The sequence below is a fragment of the Anabrus simplex genome, chromosome 4, assembly GCF_040414725.1.
Source record: "Anabrus simplex isolate iqAnaSimp1 chromosome 4, ASM4041472v1, whole genome shotgun sequence".
NCBI classification, from domain to species: Eukaryota; Metazoa; Arthropoda; class Insecta; order Orthoptera; family Tettigoniidae; genus Anabrus; species Anabrus simplex.
Window position 1 is genome coordinate 39390336 of NC_090268.1, and position 26107 is coordinate 39416442.

Sequence of the window (26107 nt, forward strand, 5' to 3'; positions counted from 1 at the left end):
TAAAAATACAGGAACTTTTTTTTCAGAAAAGGCATTTAACAGAGGTTAAAAGAAGTGAAAAAAGAGTTGAATTATTTTTATGAGGATACTTATGTCTCAAAACCGAAGATGTTACAGATGTAAAAATTGGTATTTAAAAATCAAGAAACGTTAATTTTTTGTTTTTGGAAAATCCAATTAGCTGGGGATGGAGGTGGGGGGAAGGATTGATAAAGGGGTTGAATTCATTTTATGCGGAAACTTATATCTCAAAAACCGAAGATGTTACAGATGTGGAAATACGTATTTTAAATCTCTTTTAAAAAATAAACTACTTTTTTTTTTTTTTCAACTTGAGAGAAGACTGTTTCTCACATGTACAGTTCTATGTTGCATGGTCATCTTAGCCCCAAAGGCAATGCCACAAACGTGGTTTACAAAGAGTTTCAGGGGTAAATGAAACTCAATTTTTCGGTAAGATTTCATACTTTAGGGATTTTCAGATAATGTCTTAGTACAGTGCTGTGGAACGATTCTTCTTCCACTTTTCCCACGTCTGTGGGGTCGCGTGTGCAAACTGTGTCGCACATGGATTTGGCCATTTTTTTACGGCCAGATGCCCTTCATGGCGCCAACCCTATATGGAGGGATGTAAATTACTATTGCTTGTGCCTGTGGTGGTTGGTTGTGTAGTGTGTTGTCTGAATATGAAGAGGAAAGTGTTGGGACAAACGCAAACACCCAGTCCCAGGGCCAGAAGAACTAATCAGTCACGATTAAAATCTCAGACCTGGCTGGGAATTGAACCCAGGACTCACTGACCAAAGGCGTCAACACTGACCATTCAGCCAATGAGTCGGACAGTACTGAGGAACAATTTATTTTAACAAATTAAGAAATCCACGTGAGCAAAGCCGCAGATAACTGCTAGTTTTATATAAAGAACAAGATCTGCCTTGAGGTGAAACAGATGTGTAAATAACACTTTTTTGGACCACACTGCGGCATTGAATCAATTTGGAACTGCAGTGATCTTGAATTGTTTGAAGATGAAACCTTGTGTTTGCTAGAATGAATTGGGCACCCACGCAAGGATGTCTGGCATACAGGCAGTTATTAATAGATACTAGTCTTTCTGACTGTTGCAATTTTTATTCAACCAGCCACCAACATTTGCCATTTGGAGCTATCACCAAACTTCGATGCAAGCTTTGTGTCATTGTGAGTGCCTAAGAGATAGTGATACGTTTCACCTTGGTGCCATGTACTGTGCATACACATGATGTAAGCACACTATCAGAATACCATGCATTGTTTCATTAGAGGAGCATGAGAAGAACTTTTTCTCCCAACATCTTTAATTACTTTTTTTGACAAAACTCTATTCAGTGCTTTTCTTTTTAATCTGCAAAGACTGGTTTAATGTAGTTGCTCATTCACTTTTAACCATCTGTTTAGTTTATTATTGTTAATTTTTTGACACCATTATAGATAAGCATGTACTAATTACTCTGTTTTTAATTTTGAAAGTTGTATCAATATACATTTATGAGTTCTAAAATTTGTGAATTAATGTAGATATTGTGCATGTGATTTTCTTTCCTTAATGTGCCATTATTTCATGTACTGTACGGTAATAACTTAAGATAAAATGGCAAGTGATATATGCCAGATTCCATATAGAAATACAATGGACTTACAATACAATACACTGTCCAAAAGAATTAGTGGAACATGTGCTGGTATGTTGTCATTTTTTGAGCATGTAGAGTGAGACATCTTAATGATGTACAAGTCGCAAGAGCCATTACTTTGATCCAGGATGGGTGGAATCCTCATTGTGTTGCGAGGACTTCAAATGTCCCCTTGTCTGTCATATATCAGTTGTGGAATTGATTCAACGAAACAGATCATTTCAGTAGACAGGTTGGACAAGATCGTTGACTCATCACAACCCAAAATTACATCAGATCTCTGGTCATTTCTGCATTGCATCATATCACCAGTGCCAGAGAACTGCAACAAGGTGTTGCAACGGCAGCGGGATTCACAATATCTGATCAGTCCGTAAGGAGTGGTTGTGCAAACCCTTTTGTTGCCTGTAACCATGTCAGTTAGCAACTTAGCCATTGGAAAGCTGTGTTGTTTACAGACGAGTCACGATTTCCCCCGCTTAAAGTGTTGGCCGTATACTAGTTATGCATGATAGTTACATTCCGCGGAATTGCCACGCGTGCCAAATTTGCGTAAATCGAGAGTCATTTTATATGTAAAATATAGGGTTAGGTTTCTGTTTACTCACGTATTAAGTTTAAAATAGCAGAGATTCTTAGTATTTTTACAAAAAAAAAAAAAACACAACCATTATCATGTTTCTGAAACGCATCTTAATGCAAACTTTATACAGTTAAATATTTAACACTGAAAAACGCAATAATAAACTAAGCTCTGCATACAAACTCTTGGCTTTATCTTGAATAGCAGCTCCAGATAGAGACATGGCTTGTTGGTTGTGATGCTCAAGCCAATCCATTCTTTCCATCGCTTCTGAGCAAGATTTGATCACTCTATCACACTGAAGTTAGTAGAAGGTTGAACATCGAGCTGATTTCACATTGTCACGAATAGTTCTTACAGTGGATTCACTAAGTCGCAAAGCACTCTGAATGTCAACAATACGTTCACCTTTCTTATAGCGATCCAAAATTTCTAACTTTGTTTCTAACGAATACGGCTTTTGTACACGCTTCTTTCCTTCGACAGGCATCCTTTCTTTCCTTTTACTCAGCATTTTAAATATGAAACCTGTCAAGTGCAACTTCACAGCTCTACTTACGAGAACTGACAATTCACATCTCGACAAACTCGACAGAATATGTGCATAGAGATGAGCTTGCCCTGTTTAATCTTGGCACGCGATGTAGTATGCGTTTTGGTACGTTACAGAGCTCGGCATACGTGTCTGTACCTGCCTTAAGGCATTACAGCTTCCACATACTGTTAACAGATGGTAGCACTAGACTTACAATCAAAATCGCATGTATGCAAAATTGCAAATAACCAATCTGTGTATAACTGGGTTTACCTGTATGTGCATAGAAAGGCGCTGATAAGCATTGCTTGTCAAATGTTATTCAGTAAATGGACATATTTGGACAAGGTTCTGTTATGGCATCGGGTGGCATTAGTGTCATTAGCTGTAAAGATCTCCTCGTCGTTCATTGCTGCCTTACCGCTAGGGAGTACATCAACCAAATCTTGTTAGACCCTGTAGCAGTTGCTATATACGGTGTTGGCTCTGAATTCCTTCACGTGCACAACCGTGCTAGGGCACGTGTACTGGACAACAACAGGGACGTCTTGAAGGTTTCTCGTTCAAGTGATGGAATGCCCAGCAGTGAATTCTGACCTGAATTCCATTGCGCGTGTGTGACATACACTTGACAGATGTATTCAGGGTCGTCATGTTGCACCACAGACTCTCCAATAACTCTCACAAAGAATGGGAACAGATACCATAGAGTGACCCCTGTAGACTTGTCTGGAGTATTATGCCTCTTAGGTGTCCGACTGTGATCATTGCTTATGGAGGGTATGCATGATACTAAAGCTTTCAAACTGGAAGAAAACCAAGCTGGATGACTGGATGAACAGCTGTTCCCACTTTGTTTTCGACACTGTTTGGACATTTTAGTTTTGTAAAAATGAAGAAGAATCAAATAGTGGTTTTTGCATTGTTTATCTGTAAAGAATACGGGTATATCTGGTAGCATTCCTAGTTGTCAATTACTGTTCTATAAAGTATGGATATGTTCAAAACCATGTTCTGCTAATTCTTTTGAACTGTATGTTATACCTCTGTATTTTTTTTCCTCTCATTTTATGAATTCATGAGAAGCTACAATTTTCTGTGCTTTTTCCAACACATTATCTATTATCTATTCATTCATTATTAACTTAAAACACAAAGGTAATTGCTGTACTAAATGTTTTGGTTACAGTGATTAAATCAAACTAGAGAAGTGATATGTTTACTTGTTACTGCAGGGCTACTTGAAGAGTTTGGGAATGGCAAGAACTGCAGAAGTGAAGCGTGATGCCCGCATCGGTGAAGCAGAGGCGAGGCGAGATGCACAAATTAAAGAAGCAATCGCCGAAGAGGAACGCATGGCATCAAGGTAATGATCAATCGCTTAGTTAGAAGTGTTACCAAACATTCCTCTGTGGTAAAGCTTTCATTAGAGGGGTAATGGTCATGATAAGTTCATTCTTTATACAACTGAATTCATTCTTGAGTGTCAAAACAAGTCATAAGGAGAGAGGCGGGAACATAAAGAGGAACACACAAAGGTGCGTCCATACTTGTATCAGATCGGCCTTGTGAAAACATAGTTCTGTATCAAGATCGTGTATCAAATATGATACTATGATTGGATCGGGGGTGTTACCACCGAGAGTCGTTTTTTTGCTGTCGCATCGAAGGGAAGATACGCGATACAGATACAGACAGTGTGTTCAATCGATCAATCAATCAATCAAATCTGATCTGCACTTAGGGCAGTTGCCCAGGTGGCAGATTCCTTATCTGTTGTGTTCATAGCCTTTTCTTAAATGATTTCAAAGAAATTGGAAATTGGAGCGTTTCTCTGATCAGCACTCCATATCATCGGATTGTGTGGTGCACATAGTTCGAATTCACATCACTGTTCCCTTCACCCCTTCCCTACTCACCATCCTTCCATCTTCATTTAGTTTACAAAGACTTTATAACAAAAAATCTTCCATCTTTTTGATACTTATATTTGCATTTAAGCAAATCAATCAATCAATCATACACAGTACATGTTTCATTCTTTTCAGAACATCTTCAGCTGTTTTATATTTGCTTAGTTGAATTCACTAAGTATTTAACTTTTTAAGGACATCTTAAAAAGGTACCTTGTTTTTCTTAAATACTACATAAATTTAAAATAAATTAAAATAAATTAAAAACTATGTGGATGGTTGAATGGGGTACTGAAATGAGATGGAGAGACCTCATGAAAACCTACCTTGCTTTGGACTTAAAGAGGCCACATCGTAAAAACGATTGAATATGGCTGATAGTGATAGTGATATCTGTTCATTTGAACAGATGTAAAAAAATGTTTCCAGCACTTTTATTGCTAAAATATTCCGCTTATCTTCTAATAAAAAGTTTTTGAAAAAATAACTTTCCTTTGTCACTGTTCTGAATATTGCTAGGTATTCTCTTCATTTACTCCCTCTAAGGTGGCTGCTGTTTGTTTTAAATGTACAAAATGTCTCTTGAATTCGGTTAGTTCAGGAACCTTGAAGTTGATTGCTGTTTTGCTATTAATAAAAGAGCCTCCCCATAATTTTATTGTTGTCAAAATCCACTCCTACTGTGTCCTTGGAGGAGCTACGACTGAAGCAGCCTCTTTTATTAATGGCAAATCAGCAATCAACTTCAAGGTTCCTGAACTAACCAAATTCAAGAGACATTTTGTACATTTAAAACAAACAGCAGCCATCTTGGGAGGGGGGATTAAATGAAGAGAATACCTAGCAATATTCAGAACAGTGACAAAGAAAGGAAAGTTATTTTTTCAAAAACATTTTATTAGAAGACAAGCGGAATATTTTAGCGATAAAAGTGCTGGTAACATTTTTTACTTCTGTTCAAATGAATAGAATTGGTTTTTTTAAATAAGCTAACTACAAGTAGATCCATTTCCCTCTCATTTCACTACTCCATTCAACCATCCACATTGTTTTTAATTTATTTTAAATTTACGTAGTATTTAAGAAAAACAAAGTACCTGTTTAAGATGTTCTTAAAAAGATAAATACTTAGTGAATTCACCTAAGCAATGTACAAAAGCTTAAGATGTTCTAAAAAGGAATGAAACATGTACTGTGTTTGATTAATGATTTGCTTAAATCCAAATATAAGTATTAAAAAGGTGGAAGATTTTTTATTGTTATTAAGTCTTTGTAAATAGGATTTGATATGGGAAATGAAGCAGATTTCTTAATATTCAGTTAGTTTTGCATAAAACTTTGTTTGGGGATCTTCCGATTTGAAGAAGAGATGGATTCGGAGTGGTCCATGGAAAAAGTTCAACAGTTGATGAGTCAACAAAAGACTATTTTTTGGTACCTAAGGATCCGCACCATTGTAATCAGTTGAAAAAGAATGGCGCATGGTAGAAGATTGCAAAAATACATTGAGAGCCCAATCGAACTATGCAAGATAAAACGCCTGTATTTGATCGCGGCTCTTAAAAGAGCTGACAGCAGCCAACTGTAGCTGGAGAGCGAACACTCAACAGATGATACAAGACCAATATGTGGAAAACTAACAGATACGCATATATGATACAGATACGTGATACAGATCAAGCAGCCTTGTCAAAAGACGGTTGTATCATGATATCGTATCAATTTTTGATACAGATACGCTGATTTGATACAAGTGTGGCCAGGTTGAGTGGCTCAGAGGGTTGAGGCACTGGCCTTCCGACACCAACTTGACAGGTTTGATCCTGGCCCAGTCCGGTAGTATTTGAAGGTGCTCAAATACGTCAGCCTCGTGTTCGTAAATTCATTGGCACGTAAAAGAACTCCTGCAAGACTAAATTCCAGCACCTCGGCGTCTCTGAAGACCGTAAAAGTAGTTAGTTGGACATAAAGCAAATAACATTATTATTGTTGATACAAGTGTGGACGCACCTTAATAGGATCAATGTGGGAAGAAAGAGGAGACCACCGAGCTTGATAGCGTAGAGTTCATTCCTAACTTTTCCTTTATCTCCTCATTCCGAGTACCCTCGTGCCATTGTTCGCATCAATTTGTACCAGCAATCATTCTTGCTATTCTCATGTCTGCTACTTCTAACTTATTAATAAGATAACCTGAGTCCACCCAGCTTTCACTCACATAATGAAAAGTTGGTCTGAAAGCAGACTGATGTAAAGATAGTTTCGTATGGGAGCCGATTTCCTTCTTACAAAACACTATTGATCACAAATGCGAGCTTACTGCATTAGCTTTGCAAAATTATCTACCTGTTCCAGCTTCATATTCCCAATCTGACATTAATTTCTTACCTATTGACATCAATTTAGTCTTGGAAAGGCTAATTTTCATACCATACTCACAAAACTTAGTTTCAAGTTCCAAGTTATTAGACTGCAGGCTTTTGGTACAATCTGCCATTAAGACTAAGTTATCAGCATAGGACAAACCGCTTACTACACTTTCACCTAACTGAATCCCTTTCTGCCACTACATACCTTTCAGTAGATGATCCATGTACACTATGAACAAAGGTGAAAGATTACAGCCTTTTCTAACCACTATAAGCACCTCATTTTACCATCAATTCTCACTACAGTCCAATTGTCAACATAAAAGCCTTTGATTGATTTTAGTAATCTGCCATTAATCCCATAGTCCCACAGTGTGGTGAACATCTTTTCTCTTGGTACTTGGTCGTATGTCTTCTCTGGATCTACAAAACATAAGCATAACTATCCTTTCGTAGCATTTTTCAGTTACCTGGCGCATACTGAAAATCTAATCCTGACAGCCCCTCTGTGGTCTGAAACTACACTGGTTTTCAGCCAACTTACTCTCAACCATTTATCGCATCCTCCCTCCCAAAATCCCAGTGAACACCATGTAATGATTAATGAGATGCCTCGATAGCTGTTGCAATTCTTCCTGTTCCCTTGCTTATAGATAGGTGCAGTTACTGCTTTTATCCAATCAGAACACTTCATGCTAATCTTATTACTCTGTGAAGCTATTTCATCCCTGCCTTCCCACTGTATTTCACCATTTCTGGTCTAATTGCATCTATTCCTGCTGGTTTATGACACTGGAGTTTATTTACCATCCTTTCCGCTTCCTCACAAACATCATTGTCCTCCTCCCCATGAGCTCGGTTGTTTGTGATGTCACCAGGAAGATTTCCTTTTACGTTGAGAAGATTTTCAAAATATTCCTTCCACCTGTCCAGTGATTCCGTGGAATCTATAATCATTTCACCTGATTTACCAAAACACTATTCATTTCCTTTTTCCCTACCTTTCTAAGATTCTTTATTATTGTCCAGTTGTCCGGCTCCATGGCTAAATGGTTAGCGTGCCGGCTTTTGGTCTCGGGTCCCAGGTTCGATTCATGACAGGGTTGGGAATTCTAATCCACATTGGTTAATTTTGCTGGCACGGGGTCTGGGTGTATGAGTTGTCTTCATCATCATTTCTTCCTCATCACGACGCGCAGGTCGCCTACAGGTGTCAAATCAAAAGACCTGTACCTGGCGAGCCGAACATGTCCTCGGACACTCCTGGCTCTAAAAGCCATACGCCGTTTCATTTCATTGTCCAGAAAGGTTTCCCTGCTGCTTAACCTGGCTTGTCCAGGTTATTACTAAAATCTTCCCATGACTTCCTGGATTCAACAACTATTAGTGTTGCTCTGTTTCTTTCATCTACATATAATTCCCTGTCTGCATCAACCCTTGTGTGGAGCCATTTCTGATAAGCCATTTTTTTTTTTTCCGTTTGCAGCTGCTCTCACTTCATCATTCCACCAAGATGTTTGCTTTGCTTTTTCCCATCTTTATACACAGTTGTTCCTACTACAGCATCCATTCTCTTTCTATAACCTGAAACTGTTTACTGTCCATTGTTTGAAACTTTTCACATATCATATCCATGCACTTCTAATTTCCTCAGTCTGGAGATTCTCTACCCTTATTCGTCTGCAGGCAAATTTAACTCTCTCTATCCTAGGCCTAGAGATACTTAGTTCACTTCAGATCAGATAGTGATCCTTGTCATTGAAAAATGCCCAGATAACCTGCACATTTCTAATGTTTCTGAATTCAGAGTCGGTTAACACATTGCTGACCGGATGCTTGAGCTTGTCACATACCCTGTGGACCGAACATTTTTCTACTAACATACTAGGGTGCACTTGATTGTAAAAATGTACATAAATATTAGACCAGTCAAGATTTTATCTTTAAAGTTGGTGGATCTGCCTTTACAAAACCATCTTCAGCGTCAATTACTAACCTATCATTAATGTTTACATCGTTGTCGTCGTCAGAGTCACTTGAATAAATAAGCACACTAGGTAAACTACGATGTGTAGAGGCTTGAATATCACTTCCACTATCACTCTCACATTCAGTTTCCACTAATTCATTATAGCTATATCCATTTGAACGATCATCGGCATATAATTCTTCTAAAATATCGTTGTCAGCTAACACCGTATTCTGCGGGCACTTCAACTTGTCATTGACTGAACCGGCAGAAAGAAAGTCGACGTTTCGAAACTGAATCAAAGAATAAAAGAGGCCGTGAATAAAAGAAAAGTGGCAGATATACGTCTACGATTTATTCTACTCAATGTGCAAGTCCGGAATAGTTCAATATATGGTCAAGAGATGTCACAGGAAGACCAAAAACAACGTCGTGAATAAAACGCTGGCGAGCGTACTACGATACTTCTCGGGGCCCATCACCCATGTGTTAAGATATAGTCTGTTATGAATTTGGTACTCCTACCCTCCCATGTGTAGCAGTGAATAGCCTTATGCTTGAAAAATGTATTCATAACTGTAAATTCCTCCTCTGCGAACCATGTGACCTTGCCACGGTGGGGAGGCTTGCGTGTCCCAATGATGCAGATAGCCGAGCCGCAGGTGCAACCATATCAGATGGGTATCTGTTGAGAGACCAGACTAACGAATGTTTCATCGAAAGGTGGGTAGCAGCCTTTCGATAGTTGCAAGGGCGGCAGTCTAGATGATTGACTGATACGGCCTTGTAATAATGTAACCCCCCCTTTAAACAGAAGGAAGCACATAATACAAGATACATATAAAACACGTAATTATTAGATAATGCAAAATAACAAACCTTACAGAACGACATCAGCCGATGATCAAACAGGAAAACATTTTACCTTTTACAAACACGTCGCTTCGCAGGATAACCAACATGACAACTAGAGAAAGGAAGTATGGGAAGCAGGCCGGGAAACCCTAGAGGACGAGACCTTACGCGACGTTGTAGGGAAAGAAACGTGAGAACACTAACCCTTTGTCCAATTTATTTAACATATAGATTTGAATCAAGGTATGAAGTGTACTAGGTTAGATAACATCATTAATTTTAAAAAATCAAATCGAACCACGAGGTTCCTATCAGTGTTTCTCTCAGGAAAGTGAATATTTACACAAAGTTACAATGACATTTAAATAAGTGAGCATAATTTCGATGTTGAAACTTACAACGAAAATTTAAAGGGGACAATGACCTAATTACAAACATCATATAAGGCAAGTTGAAAAATGTTACAAGAGAAGGGAACAACAGAAATTAAATTTAGCGCAGAGGCCTATAGAGAAGCAGTCCTCTCCTAATACACATCAGTGAGGGACGCAAAGCTCAACAGGTGTGCACTAAATTGATACGGAATTACTGGAGGCAACTCGGAAGAAAAAAATTGAAGTTTACATATTCACAAAAGATTAATAAAATGAATTGCCTCCAAAATAAAGGGTATGCCTAGTTGAGGAACTACGGCATTACAAATCAAAAGCGGTGAAAACCAGGGTCTAAGGCAAACTCCGAACGAATGAATTTACATTTTAAGTTAACACTTGAGAACAGAAAACATGCTTACCCCGGGATGGCTGGAGCCGGTGCGCCTTACAAGGTGCGTCCGATCGTTACGACGTACGAAAACCAAAGACGCTGAACAGAGCCTTACTCTTGCTAAGGAGCCAAAAAGCCGGAAATTGGGAAATACTCAAACAGCCAATCAGGGAAGCTACCTATGTTTCGATCCGAAGTTTGACCAATACAAATTAGTGTTATTTTCACCAATAGAATTATAGCACCAAATATGGTAATGTGGGAAATTCATTCTAGAGATTTCGATTGCGAAACTCAGCGATTTCGTGATCGAAGCCTCTACGTGGCACTACAGGGTGATACAAAAAATGGGTTACAAAAAAAACATATTACTGGAGATCTCCAATATCAATGTCAATGATTAAGTAAATAATTGTCTCTTCAGTGAGTCCTGAAAATACTTTAAAATACAACTTCTTCAAAAATAAAACACACAAATTTTTACATAATTTTTACAACAACATAAATTTAGTCGAATTCTTCAAAAATGTTAGTTCCTTAGTCTTTTGTCAAGTCAATAATGGTTCCGCCGACTATCAACTCACCACCGGTGACATCTTCCACCGCCGAAACTCGAGCTCTGCTCGATAATAAATTTTTTTTTTAAATGTTACATAAACTGGTGATTTTAATTGGAGGTCTGAATTTTGTGAACACACACTGATACCAACACGTATCAACCACATCTTGATGCAACTTTTACAAGTATCTTGTAAGCAGAATTTCCTAAGCTCGACCACAGGTATTGCTGTCCATAGGATCGCTGACATCGCGTGCCTGCCAACATGGTTTCCCTTTTCAGTCCAACCAGGGTCTCCAATGATGCTTCATATAGTTCATTCGCATAGCGAACTCACAGTGAACATGTAGTAAGGCATGGCGCAGTACTGGATAACTCTCACCACCAGGAATTCTGCGACAATGCACTCCCAGGTTGAATGCAAACAGGTCAGGAGTTTATAATGCCCCTTCCAACAGGCACGACAGGTTCCCTGTCTGGACCAGGTCATAGTGATCACTGGAACAGAAATCAAACACAGCAGAAAAGGAAGAAATACGGGAAAAGGCATAACCTCGGCTATGCAGAAGAGAAACGTAGACTTAAGGGTGTTTTTTTTATATTAACAACTATTACTATAATAATAGGAACGGAATATTCATGCGAAGAAGATACCCTCGCCCCAAATATTTGGGAATTCCAAACCCTCCCAGGGCAAGCATGTATTAAAATTTATCAAACGTAAGAGACCAAATAAAATTAGGAAGGTTTATTGGAGTTTACCTTAATACCAGAAATTTTTACAAGGGATCCCTAGTTATGACAATGAACGAAAACCTTAACCTAAAGAACACACTAAAATCTACCTAATATGATCTCAAATGACCATACTTATTACAACTAAAATCTTAAATAACCTCTAGACTTGCCAAAGTATCCGGCCGGATATACACCCCAAAATTTGCTTACAACTAACTTTCCTTAAGTTACTAATAGATACTAGAGCATCATTTCATAACTAGGGGATCTTGACTTGCGACAAATGGACTCGACTGATCCTTTTCTTTTCAGGATCGTTGACTAGCAATGACACAGGTGTTAAAAATTTCAATATCGTGCAGGGAGCTCAAAATCTGGGGGCCAACTTACTAATAACATGGTCCGCAGCACTACTCACAGTATGAGTCTTTACATAAACCTGGTCACCCACAGACAGATTGTGTGGTCTTCGCCCGTGATTATAGTTACGTTGAACTTTAGCGTAATATACTTTCAAATTCTTACTTGCACGGTGCCAAGCAGCACAAATCGTTTATGGATTTGCGACATCGGGTAGAAGATCGTTAATAGACCACAGATTAGAGAGTGGAGGATTGGGGGTGAACGCTAGTATCAATGAAGCAGGAGTCTGCTTGTGACTTTCATGAACGGCAGTGTTGAAAGCAAATGATAACCAATTAAGTGATGAATCCCCCTTAGAATGGTCAGAAGAATGATAGGCAATAAGAGCAGATCTTAGATTTCGATTTACTCTCTCAGCATAATTAGGCCTGGGATAATAAGGGGTGGTAGTCACATGAGAAATAGATAGGTCAAAACAGAAATTACGGAATTGCACAGATGTAAATGCTCTAGCATTGTCACTCACCAGAAATTGACAGGGTCAAAATGAAGCGAAGATCTGTTTCAAGGCAACAAATAGTAGTATTAGCATTAGCCATGCGAGTAGGAAACAGCCACGTAAAACGCGAGAACGCATCAACACACACAGGTATGAAACGATGGCCGGTCCGTGATCGCGGGAACGGTCCAATGTAGTCAATAAATAGTCTCTCCATTGGGCGAGAAGCTTGCTCAGATGACAACAGACCAAGGCGGGTATTGGGGGCGGGTTTACTAATGTTACAGGTTTTGCAAGATTTAACCATGGTGCGGATTTCACCATCCATAGATTTCCAAATGAAGTGTTTACGGATTTTCTCTCTAGTCTTGAATACACAGAGGTGTCCACCAACAGGGGATTCATGAAAATATCTGAAAAGAGCAGGAACTAAATTAGCTGGAACAACAATTTTGGGGTCTCTGCGAACACGAGCAGGACAACACAGAACACCATTCTTAATGACATAGGGTTTGACATGCTCACCAGACTTAATTCTGTCAATAATAACTTTCAATTCAGGGTCGTCTTCCTGATGTTTAGAAATATCTTTGAAAAGGAAAGGGGAATTGGTCAACACTGCATTAACAAAGGCCGAAACTTGTTCAGGAGAGGGATCTGCAGGCTCTGATTGAGGATCAGAACTGCCCGGGTAGAACATCCTACTAAGACTGTCAGCAACAACATTTTGAGTTCCATGAATGTGACGAGCTTCAAATTGAAAAGCTGAGATGCGTACTGCCCAACGCGCAAGGCGACCAGTCCTCCTTGGCCTGGCCAGTAGCCAACTCAGCGCCTGATTATCAGTTTCAAGATCAAATGGGAGGTGTTCGAGGTACATTCTGAACCTTTCCAAGGAGAAGACAACAGCTAAGGCTTCTAATTCATAGATCGAATAATTGCGTTCAGCAGGATTGAGACTACGGGAAGCATAAGAAATTGGATGGCGTCCATCTTCAAATTCCTGAAGGAGCACACCAGAGATACCAGTAGATGAGGCATCAGTCTGGAGAATGAAACGTTTAGAAAAATCTGGCATCACCAGCACAGGAGCGTTACATAAAGCAGATTTCAAATCACAGAAAGCTTCAAGTTGAGCATCACCCCATTCAAATTTAGCATCCTTCCTCCTTAAGGCATTCAATGGAGCTGCTCTTTCAGCAAAATTAAGGATGAATTTACGGAAGAAATTGACCATGCCAACAAACCTAGCTACAGCTTTAACATCTTTAGGGGTTGGGAAATTTTGAATCACTGCAGTAAGAGATTGATCAACCGAGACACCGTTTTCAGACACAATATGTCCTAAGAAGGACATTTGGGGCTGCACAAAAGTAATCTTGCTAGCCTTAAGGGTCAGTCCTGCTTTACGGAGTCTTTCAAGGACTTCATTGAGATGAACGAGATGTTCTTCAAAAGTTTCGTTAAAAATTACTAAATCATCAAGATAATTATAAACGAATTTGAATTTAATGTCTGACAACACGTTATCCAACAGCCGAGTCAAAACAGTGGCTCCCGTTGCCAGTCCGAACGGTACGCGCTCAAATTCATAGAGGTTCCAGTCGGTGGCAAAAGCCGTGAGATGCTTGGATTCCTCAGCAAGAGGTATCTGATAATACGCCTGATTCAAATCAAAGGTGGTAAAAATTTTGGCATTAGCAAACCAAGAGAAGCAAGAGCGTAAGTCAGGAAGAGGAACAGATTGAAGCACAACTTGCTTATTCAACATTCTATAATCCACTACAGGCCAAAAACCACCCTGTGGTTTAGGGACAAGAAATATGGGAGAAGAGTACGCAGATTTAGAAGGACGTATTACACCATCAGCAAGCATTTGGTCGATGATAGCCGTAAGGGCTTTCATCTTGGGAGGCGACAATCGATATGGAGGAGAACGAACAGGTACATTATCATTAACCTCAATTTTATATTCCAAAACATTGGTCACCCCTAACTTGTCGGTGAACACATCAGGAAATTTATCACAAAGATTCCTAAGTTGGTTGGCCTGGTCATCAGGCAAATGATTAAAGTCAAAAGCTTTTGTTTCACTTGTGTCCTCAGAGACAGCACTAACATGATAAGGAAGGGTAGGAGAACGGTTACACAATTTAAAGATCCTAACGGAAAATTTAAACTGGAATTCATTATATTGAAGATCCAAAACCATACCGGTTTTGGCAATAAAATTTGCACCGAGAATGAAAGGACAAGCTAAATCTTTCGCCACTAGCACAGGCATTTTCCATGTGAAATTACATATTCTCATTTTGACATCCAGACTTCCAATCACATTCAATGAATTAGAGTTAGCCGTATGGCAGGTTAAAGACACCGGTTTTAAAGAAGGGAACTTACAGATTTTACAGAATTATACAAATCTTTGCTCATCAAGGTGAGGCTACTTCCAGAATCAACTAAAGCACAGACAGGTTCATTATTCACTTCTAGGCATATGTAAGGTAATTTACACGGAGGAATAGCAGAAATACCACAAGATAGTGGAAAATTGATAGTAGGGTCAGACTGAGGCTTATCCTTAATTACAGGATGGGGTACATCATCATCTAACTGACAGCCATAACAGACGAAACAAGAAGGTACACTATAAGGTTTGGCACAAGAATTGGCGGCTAGTCATCTGGCATTGCCATTACCAGAATGCCCAGAACCGGAAGAATTGCAAGGGCATTGTCTAGAAAAGTGTCTATTTGACCCACAGTAACTACAAGAATTAGAGGAAGAAACTCTACTCACATTAGGATTTGCATTGCCTAAGGGCTCAATCTTAGGGCAATTCCTTTGGAAATTTTGAAGCTGATCACTCATGGAAGGTTTTGAATTACCTAAGGCCCCAATCTTAGGACAATTCCGCTGAAAATGATCAGTGGAACCGTAACTATAGCAAGCACGTGAATGACGTGGTTTGGAAGAAGTAGAAATGGTACTAGTGACTTGAGAAGACATGCTCATAGGAGGAGGGGCTAACGCAACGCGTAACTGGTCGGCATACCTAATGCCTTCAGCCGAAACGGTGATAGCTTCCAACTGAGCGAACGTAGCGGGTCGTGGTGACAGAGCAAGATAGACCGATAATTTGGTGTAAGACCTTCGACAATGTTAGCAACCATTTGAGACTCAGAATAGTTGAGCATAAAAATCCTGGCATTGAATTTAATGTCCTGAATGTATTCAGACAATGTTTCATTCAAATGCTGTACACGAAAATAGTGCTTTTGCACCAAGGAAGGCAATGCACAGGAAGGAATAAAAAACTAAAGCACATGCGCGTGAAATTGGTCAACTGTCCACTTTTCAGAAATAGCTCTTATGATATGTTCAGAAAGAGCTCCAGATACATGAGGGTATAACACTTGGAAGAAATTATCACTACTTAAAGCATATACAACACACTGATCTTTAAATTCAACCAAAAAACGCAGAAATGTAAGAATCTCTTCGATTGAATTAGCGGTGAACTTAGATCAGCCCTTAAATAGAGCGGTTAACGGATGAGGAAAATTAGCAAACATTTGAGAAACAGCAGGCATAGTAGGTACCTGAACAGGATTGGATTGATTAATAGAAGGCATCACAGTTGTATAGAAATCCTGACTTGAACGTCCCTGGGAAAGGGTGGGTGTACTAAGAGTGAGGTTAGGACTACAGCTAGATTGCATCGTAACTGGCACAGATATTCGCATCTGCGAAACATTTTCGCACATTTCTGACACTACCGAAGTATTTGCTACAGGTGACACTTGGACATGAGGATATCTTTGCACAACAGGAAGAGAAACAACTTGGGTCGCAACCGAAGGCTGAGGTAAGGACACAGAATTAACATTTCTCGTAGGAACGGTAGACGTAACAACTTGTGTAAAGGAACCATCACAGGCATTATTCCCAGGCAGAGAAGCATTTGTAAATATAACAGAAGATTGCAGGGGAACATTATTACAAGTTACCACATTACTAAATTGTGGAGCAGTAGATACCGAGATATTTTCACTGTTACAAGTTTCAGGTGGAGCAGACACATTAACTACAGAACTGGAGCTAGACGACTCATTGCCTTCTATCAAGTATACAATTTTATTGAAAATGCCGGAAAATTTTAATAACAACAACAACTCACATTTCTGTCGCTCATTTATGGATAAATTAAGAGTTAACAGGTCGCGAATCCTATCCACGTAATGCTGGACTTGGGCTTTCACACGTGTTAACTGAGCATCAGACGGTTTAGAGGAACAAAAGGACAAAAGAATAGCTTCGAATTCAGTAAATTTACCTGTAACAAGGGTCAAAGATGCACACACGTCGTCTGTTGATAGGTTGGGTACTGCTATAATTTCGTTAAGAGATTGATTTCCTGTCAAATCCAATTTACGAATACGAAGTTCGTAAACTAATTTCTCCTTCCTCAAATGGGACGGAACAGGGACAACACGAGACATGTTAACAAGAAATTACGTTAGGAGATGATACCAGGTTATTTTAGGTTAGACAAGGGTTACTGCTCTCGCATCTCCTTCTTCTACAATCACGCTCTGCTACCAGATGTAACCCCCTCTTTAAACAGAAGGAAGCACATAATACAAGATACATATAAAACACATAATTATTTGATAATGCAAAATAACAAACCTTACAGAACGACATCAGCCGATGATCAAACAGGAAAACATTTTACCTTTTACAAACGCGTGGCTTCGCAGGATAACCAACATGACAACTAGAGAAAGGAAGTATGGGAAGCAGGCCGGGAAACCCTAGAGGACGAGACCTTATGTGACGTTGTAGGGAAAGAAACGTGAGAACATTAACCCTTTGTCCAATTTATTTAACATATAGAATTGAATCAAGGTACGAAGTGTACTAGGTTAGATAACATCATTAATTTAAAAAAAATCAAATCGAACCATGAGGTTCCTATCAGTGTTTCTCTCAGGAAAGTGAATATTTACACAAAGTTACAATGACATTTAAATAAGTGAGCATAATTTCGATGTTGAAACTTACAATGAAAATTTAAAGGGGACAATGACCTAATTACAAACATCATATAAGGCAAGTTGAAAAATGTTACAAGAGAAGGGAACAACAGAAATTAAATTTAGCGCAGAGGCCTATAGAGAAGCAGTCCTCTCCTAATACACATCAGTGAGGGACGCAAAGCTCAACAGGTGTGCACTAAATTGATACGGAATTACTGGAGGCAACTCGGAAGAAAAAAATTGAAGTTTACATATTCACAAAAGATTAATAAAATGAATTGCCTCCAAAATAAAGGGTATGCCTAGTTGAGGAACTACGGCATTACAAATCAAAAGCGGTGAAAACCAGGGTCTAAGGCAAACTCCGAACGAATGAATTTACATTTTAAGTTAACACTTGAGAACAGAAAACATGCTTACCCCGGGATGGCTGGAGCCGGTGCGCCTTACAAGGTGCGTCCGATCGTTACGACGTACGAAAACCAAAGACGCTGAACAGAGCCTTACTCTTGCTAAGGAGCCAAAAAGCCGGAAATTGGGAAATACTCAAACAGCCAATCAGGGAAGCTACCTATGTTTCGATCCGAAGTTTGACCAATACAAATTAGTGTTATTTTCACCAATAGAATTATAGCACCAAATATGGTAATGTGGGAAATTCATTCTAGAGATTTCGATTGCGAAACTCAGCGATTTCGTGATCGAAGCCTCTACGTGGCACTACAGGGTGATACAAAAAATGGGTTACAAAAAAAACATATTACTGGAGATCTCCAATATCAATGTCAATGATTAAGTAAATAATTGTCTCTTCAGTGAGTCCTGAAAATACTTTAAAATACAACTTCATCAAAAATAAAACACACAAGTTTTTACATAATTTTTACAACAACAAAAATTTAGTCAAATTCTTCAAAAAATGTTAGGTCCTTAGTTTCTTTTGTCAAGTCAAAAATGATTCCGCCGACTATCAACTCACCACCGGTGACAAATAATACTCAACATGGCTTAGCTGTGTTGATACTGCTACACGGCTGAAAGCAACGGGAAACTACAGCCGTAACTACCTCCCGAGGACATGCAGCTCTCTCTGTATGAATGATGTACTGATGATGGCTTACTCCCGGGTAAAATATTCTGGAGGTAAACTAGTCCCCCATTCGGATCTCCGGGTGGGGACTACACGAGAGGGGGCGATCGTCAGGAAGATGGATACTGAAATTCTGCGAGTCGGAGCGTGGAATGTTAGAAGTTTGAATCGTTGTGGTAGGTTAGAGAATCTGAAAAGGGAGATAGATAGGCTAAAGTTAGATGTAGTTGGTATAAGTGAAGTACGTTGGCAGGAAGAACAAGATTTTTCTTCAGGCGACTACCGAATTATCAACACAAAATCAAACCGGGGAAATGCAGGAGTTGGTTTAATAATGCATAAGAAAATAGGGCAGCGGGTAAGCTACTATGACCAGCATAGTGAAAGAATTATTGTCGTCAAGATAGACACCAAACCAATGCCCACCACAATAGTGCAGGTCTATATGCCTACTAGTTCAGCGAATGATGAAGAAATCGAAAGAATATATGAGGAGATAGAAGATTTAATACAATATGTAAAAGGTGACAAGAATCTAATTGTGGTGTGAGACTGGAATGCAGTGGTAGATCAAGGAAGAGAAGGTAGTACAGTAGGAGAATTTGGATTGGGACAAAGGAACGAAAGAGGAAGTCGGCTGGTTGAACTCTGCACTGATCATAATTTAGTCCTTGCCAATACTTGGTTCAAACACCACAAACGACGGCTGTATACGTGGACGAGACCTGGAGACACTGGAAGGTATCAAATAGACTTCATTATGATTAGGCAGAGATTCAGAAACCAGGTGCTGGATTGCAAAACTTTCCCAGGAGCAGATGTAGACTCTGACCACAACTTGTTGGTCATGAAATGCCATCTGAAGTTGAAGAAACTGAAGAAAGGAAAGAATGCAAAAAGATGGGATCTAGACAGGTTGAAAGAAAAGAGTGTGAGGGATTGTTTCAAGGAACATGTTGCACAAGGACTAAGTGAAAAGGCTGAAGGAAACACTATAGAGGAAGAGTGGAGAGTCATGAAAAATGCAGTAGGGCTGCTGAAGAAATGTTAGGAAGGAAGAAACGATCAGCTATGAATCAGTGGATAACTCAGGAGATACTAGACCTGATTGCTGAACGATGAAAATACAAGAATGCTAGAAATGAAGAGGGCAGAAAAGAATACAGTTGATTAAAGAATCAAGTGGATAGAAAGTGCAAGGTAGCTAAGAAAGAATGGCTGAAGGAGAAGTGCAAGGATGTCGAAGGCTGTATGGTCCTGGGAAAGTTAGATGCTGCATACAGGAAAATCAAGGAAACCTTTGGAGAAAGGAAATCTAGGTGTATGAATATTAAGAGCTCAGATGGAAAGCCACTTCTAGGGAAAGAAGACAAAGCAGAAAGATGGCAGGAGCATATCCAACAGTTATATCAAGGTAAAGATGTAGATAATTTGGTTGTGGAACATGAAGAGGCTGTTGATGCTGATGAAATGGGAGACCCAATTTTGAGGTCAGAGTTTGACAGAGCTGTGTGCGACCTAAATAGGGACAAGGCACCTGGAATTGATGACATTCCCTCTGAATTACTGACTGCCTTAGGAGAAACCAGCATGGCAAGGTTATTTCATTTAGTGTGCAAGATGTATGAGACAGGAGAAGTCCCAACCGATTTTCGACAGAATGTTGTTATACCTGTTCCCAACAAAGCCGGTGCCGACAGGTGTGAAAACTACCGCACCATTAGTTTAGTATCTCATGCCTGCAAAATTTTAACACGTATTATTTACAGAAGAATGGAAAAACAAGTTGAAGCTGAGTTGGGAGAAGATCAATTTGGCTTCAGAAGAAATATAGGAACACGTGAAGCAATCCTTACTTTACGTCTGATCTTAAAGGATCGAATCAAGGACAAGCCCACGTACATGGCATTCGCAGATCTAGAAAAGGCGTTCGATAATGTTGATTGGACCAAGCTATTTATGATTCTGAAGATGATAGGGATCAGATACCGAGAACGAAGAATTATCTACAAACTGCATAAAAATCAGTCTGCAATGATAAGAATAGAGGGCTTTGAGAAAGAAGCAGCAATCCAGAAAGGAGTGAGGCAAGGCTGCAGTTTGTTCCCTCTCCTTTTCAATATTTACATAGACAGGCAGCAAAGGAAATCAAAGAGAAATTTGGAAAGGGAATCACAGTCCAAGGAGAGGAAATCAAAACCTTGGGATTTGTCGATGATACTGTTATTTTATCTGAGACTGCAGAAGATCTCCAGAAGTTCCTGAATGGCATGGATGAAGTCTTGGGTAAGGAGTACAAGATGAAAATAAATAAGTCCAAAACAAAAGTAATGGAGTGCAGTCGAACGAAGGCAGGTGATGTAGGAAATATTAGATTAGGAAATGAAGTCGTAAAAGAAGTAGATAAATATTGTTACTTGGGTAGTAAAATAACTAACGATGGCAGAAGTAAGGAGCACATAAAATGCAGACTAGCACAAGCAAGGAAGAGCTTTCTTAAGAAAAGAAATTTGCTCACTTCAAACATTGATATAGGAATTAGAAAGATGTTTTTGAAGACTTTCGTGTGGAGCGTGGCATTGTATGGAAGTGAAACATGGGCGATAACTAGCTCAGAAAGAAAGAGAATAGAAGCTTTTGAAATGTGGTGTTACAGAAGAATGCTGAAGGTGAGATGGATAGATCGAATCACGAATGAAGAGATACTGAATCGAATTGGTGAGAGGAGATCGATTTGGGTAAATTTGATGAGAAGAAGAGATAAAATGATAGGACACATATTAAGGCACCCAGGACTTGTTCAGTTGGTTTTTGAAGGAAGTGTAGGTAGTAAGAACGGTAGGGGTAGACCAAGGTATGAATATGACAATCAGATTAGCGCAGATGTAGGATGCAATAGTTGCGCAGAAATAAAAAGGTTAGCAGAGGATAGGGTGGCATGGAGAGCTGCATCAAACCAGTGTATGGACTGATGACTCAAACACAGCTACAAATTCCATGCTAGCACAGAAGTACAGCAAATTCTTCCCTTTCCTGTTAGATTGCATATTTTCCTCACATTTACCAATCACCCTTTCGTATCCTTCAGTTCTATTTCCAACTCTTGGATTGACATTGCCCATTAGCACTATCCTATCCTTGCTGTAGACCCTGACTAGTGTCACTCAATGCTTTATAAAACTTCATCTTCATCTGCACACTCACATGGTAAATATACCGAGACATTTCTCATCCTAATTTCTCCAAAAGCCAAATCTATCCCCATCATTGGTTCATTCATGTGCATAACAAACTATAATGCGTGCAACAGTATTCCGGATGAGCAGTCCTACCCCACACTCTGCCCTTCCCTTTTCAACGCCAATCAAATGCACTAGTATACTAGCTTATAATAGTAATTTCATTTTCATAACATCTGTTCAGCCTTCTTGGCACTCCTGTGAGTAGATATTTAATAAACCATTATATATTTTTTCTCTTACATGATTCATTTTATGTACAGGTTTTTAAATGATACCGAAATTGCCAAAGCACAAAGAGACTTTGAATTGAAGAAGGCTGCTTATGATGTTGAAGTTCAAACAAAGGTCAGTATTAACATTTTGTATGGAATATATGATTTATAGTTAGACTACTTTGTAACGTACTAAAGTCTTAACTAAGCAGTTTTGTATATTTCTGTATATGTTTTTGACTGGCATCTGGAATGTAGAGAAGAAACAGGTTGTCAGATGGGAGAAGCAAAAGATTTAAGAAGATTAAAAATCTCAGTTGATGTAAAGATTGTCTTTATTTTCCGGGCTTGTAGGCGGTGGTCGAGGAGCATATGATGGTACCGACATTTCACCAAACACTGTGTTCAGCATTTTAAGAGTTGTGAATGACTTTGATGGCTACGAAGCTCTCAGTGGAAAGGAGTAATGTCTCAGACTGTGGACCGCCATATCATATGTTACAAACAATAATTGTAGTCTACTTAGTATTTGAATTACATTTTTATTAGTAAATTTGTGGGGGGAAAAAATATTTTATTTTAAGTAGGTGTACCTAAAACAATCCTTGAGTTTGTCTCTTGGCCTGCAGATTTGGCCCTTTATAAAAAATGTTTGTCAACCCCTGGTCCAGAGAGTCAGATACTTTGCTGAAGTCCAATTATACAAGTATTGTTTACTTGCTGCTCATCTCATGTTCTCTGTCATGCTTTGTAAGGCAGTACATGTACTGACTGGTGTGGGTCTATATAGCACATTCTAGTCCTTGAGGTAGGTTGTGACTTGATTTTGCAGTGTGTGTTAGATTCCTTTGGCTTCTGTTGACAGTATGTTAATGAGTCTGTAGTCACTGTTCAGGATATTTAGTCTTCGGTATGGGGTGTACCAGGCCCATTTTTCAGGCAGTGGGGAATACATTAATATGAAGGGAAAATTTATATATGAATATTAGTGTCAAGTATTTTTTTCTTTTTCTTCGTTTAATGGTATGTACGAGTGATCATTTAGTTCCTTGAGAGAAATCTCCAAGTCGTCTACCTTGCTCAGTTTATTTAGTAAAACTTTATGAATTGACTTCCTTAAAGCAGCAGTTCATATGCTGGGTTTTATAAGGTTATGGGCGTAGGGTAGTCGGGCATTTCTTATTGTCTGATTCATTTTATTACATAGTTGTTTGTAGTAGATAAAGTTTTCTGCTACTGGGTAATGTTTTTATTTCCTATGAGCTGCATCCTGCTTAGCCATCATTGTTCTAATGTCAGCTAGAAAATAAACAGACAAACAAGGAAAGGAAAAGATAGATAAAATACACAAAGAAAACATAGATAAAATACACAAAGAAAAGATGTATAAAATACACAAACAAGGACAATTAAAGTTGATATGAACAGACAGAGAACAGGATGTGGAACATGCTGGGAATGTAATGTGGAGGCATTTAAATTCTTGAACTCGGGCAATCGTGTTCCTTAAAATAGTGTTTATTAAATATAATCAACTTAACTTTTGAAATAGATTAAAAAGGAGATAGCCCAAAGACATAAACAAGTACAGTTGATGCTGGAAATAAGATCTCCCATTAAAATACACAAATTCATGTTGTACAAAATTCTTAAACGAACTATTTCAATGTGGGAGTGCACACAGACACTAAGGTTTGTGGTCCTACCCTCAGAATCCGGGTTCCGTGCACCAAATAAACGATATCAGGTTTAAGAGTTATATCAAAGGAATTTAAAATTTTAGAACCAAAGGTTAAACAGCAGCAACTTAAGAAACACAAGTAAGTTAGTGGAGCTAGATAGATAGATAGATAGATGTCTTTTTTGGTGTAGTTAAGGCCATTAGGCCTTCTCTTACACTAAACCAATTTTAAGTATAGCACAGTTAAAGACAATCTAAATACTTTATAACAGAAATAAAATTCCACCCCAGTGAGATAAACACATTTAATAATAATAATAATAATAATAATAATAATAATAATAATAATCATATGGCCTCAGCTACCGTGTGCAGACATTTCAATTTGACGCCATCTGGCTGTCTGCTCGTCAATTTCGACGTTCCGTTTTACTCTAGGCCCACTAGATGGCAGACCGAGTAAACCGAAACTCTCTTGGGCGTCTGTGGCTGAGATTTAATTAATTTTGTCGGGTAAACACCAAATATGGCACCAGAGATCTTTTACATGCCGACATCGTACGACATGGAGTGTCGAATGGACTTTTTCCGCCCTTCAAAAATGTACTATCACCATCAGTAAAAGACTAGAAATGCACAGTTCATTCGTATCCTGCTATATCTCTTAATGCTCTTTTAAATGACCTTGTGGTTGGTATTCCTCTGACATCATCCAGTAAACGATTCCATTCTCGGGCGGCAAACACAGAAAATAAGTTATTATATGTGGCAGTTTGATGGTGAGGAATGACAAGCAGGTTTGATGTTTGAGCCCTTGTATCTCTGTTATGCACATTTGAGAAATAATGAAAATACAAAAAAAAGGTAAGATGGGGAATATATATTAAGGACTCGGTGGAGGAGCCACAGAATATGATGATTACGGCGAACGTGGAATCGCGACCACTCTAGTTCTAGGAAAGATGATGGCACATGGTCATATTTTCTTAGATTGCATATATCCCTCACACATGCATTTTGAGCGCCTTGTAGCCTTAGGGACAACAGTGGCCTCACATCATTGAAAACAACATCGCAATAGTCGAAATGTGGCATTACAAGAGCCTCGATTAATTTCTGCTTAAGTTTTATTCGAAATATATTTATATAAAGAATGAAGAGCAGAGAAAACCTTTTGGCAGATATGTAAGATATGTCCAGACCAAGCCATGCGTTCGTCCATGATAATGCCGAGGTTCTTCACTTGTGGTATAAAAGGAATTGCAATATTCTGAAGGATTACTCTCGGCAATAGACATTTATTAATATTTGCCATTTTATTTTGATGACCAAGAAGGATTAGTTGTGACTTTGTAGGGTTCAGTTGCAGGCCGTGGGCAGCAGACCATTCATTAACAGCCTGTAAGTCAATGTTTAGTAAGTCTATATTTTCCTGAGGGTCTTGTGCTGTAGAGTCCATTTGCACTGTCTTAAATTCGATGATATGTCATTCACAAAGAGTGCAAAAAGAAGAGGTCCAAGTACAGAGCCTTGAGGGACTCCTCAATTCATGTGGCACCACAAGGAAACGATTCCATTATTTCCTTTCACACATTGTTGACGTCTGTGAAGATAGGAATGCATCCAAGCAATCGTACTCTGAGAAAAATGTAGAGCCTTAAGTTTTAAAAGTTATATGTCAATGTCTACGCTATCAAAAGCTTCACTGTAATCTAGTAGTACTAGAACTGTGACTCGTTCTCTGTCTATTTCTTGTCAAACGTCCTCAGTCACTTTGAGTAAGGCATTAGTTGTACTATGTCCTTGTCGGAAACCGGACTGGAAAGGATTAAGGACATTGTGCGTTTGTAGGTACTCTGACATTTGTGTATGGATTATATATTCTAAGATTTTAGATAAAGCTGATAAAATACAGATTGGACGATAGTCTCCCTCATTCGAAGACGTTTGACTTTTCGGAAGAGGTAGCACAATAGCCTTCTTCCAGAGAGTTAGATATGTGGAGTACAGAAGAGAGAA

At 39.0% G+C, this 26107-nt stretch overlaps 1 protein-coding gene across 2 annotated transcripts in view; it reads left to right on the forward strand.

The window, feature by feature from the left end:
- Positions 1 to 26107, forward strand: part of Flo1 (flotillin-1) — a 149554-nt gene that overhangs the window by 45764 nt on the left and 77683 nt on the right. For both annotated transcript variants that reach the window (XM_067145044.2, XM_067145045.2), the window contains 2 exons: positions 4027 to 4157; positions 22456 to 22540. In XM_067145044.2, coding sequence (XP_067001145.1) covers positions 4027 to 4157; positions 22456 to 22540 — 216 coding nt within the window. The remainder of the gene's footprint in view (positions 1 to 4026; positions 4158 to 22455; positions 22541 to 26107) is intronic.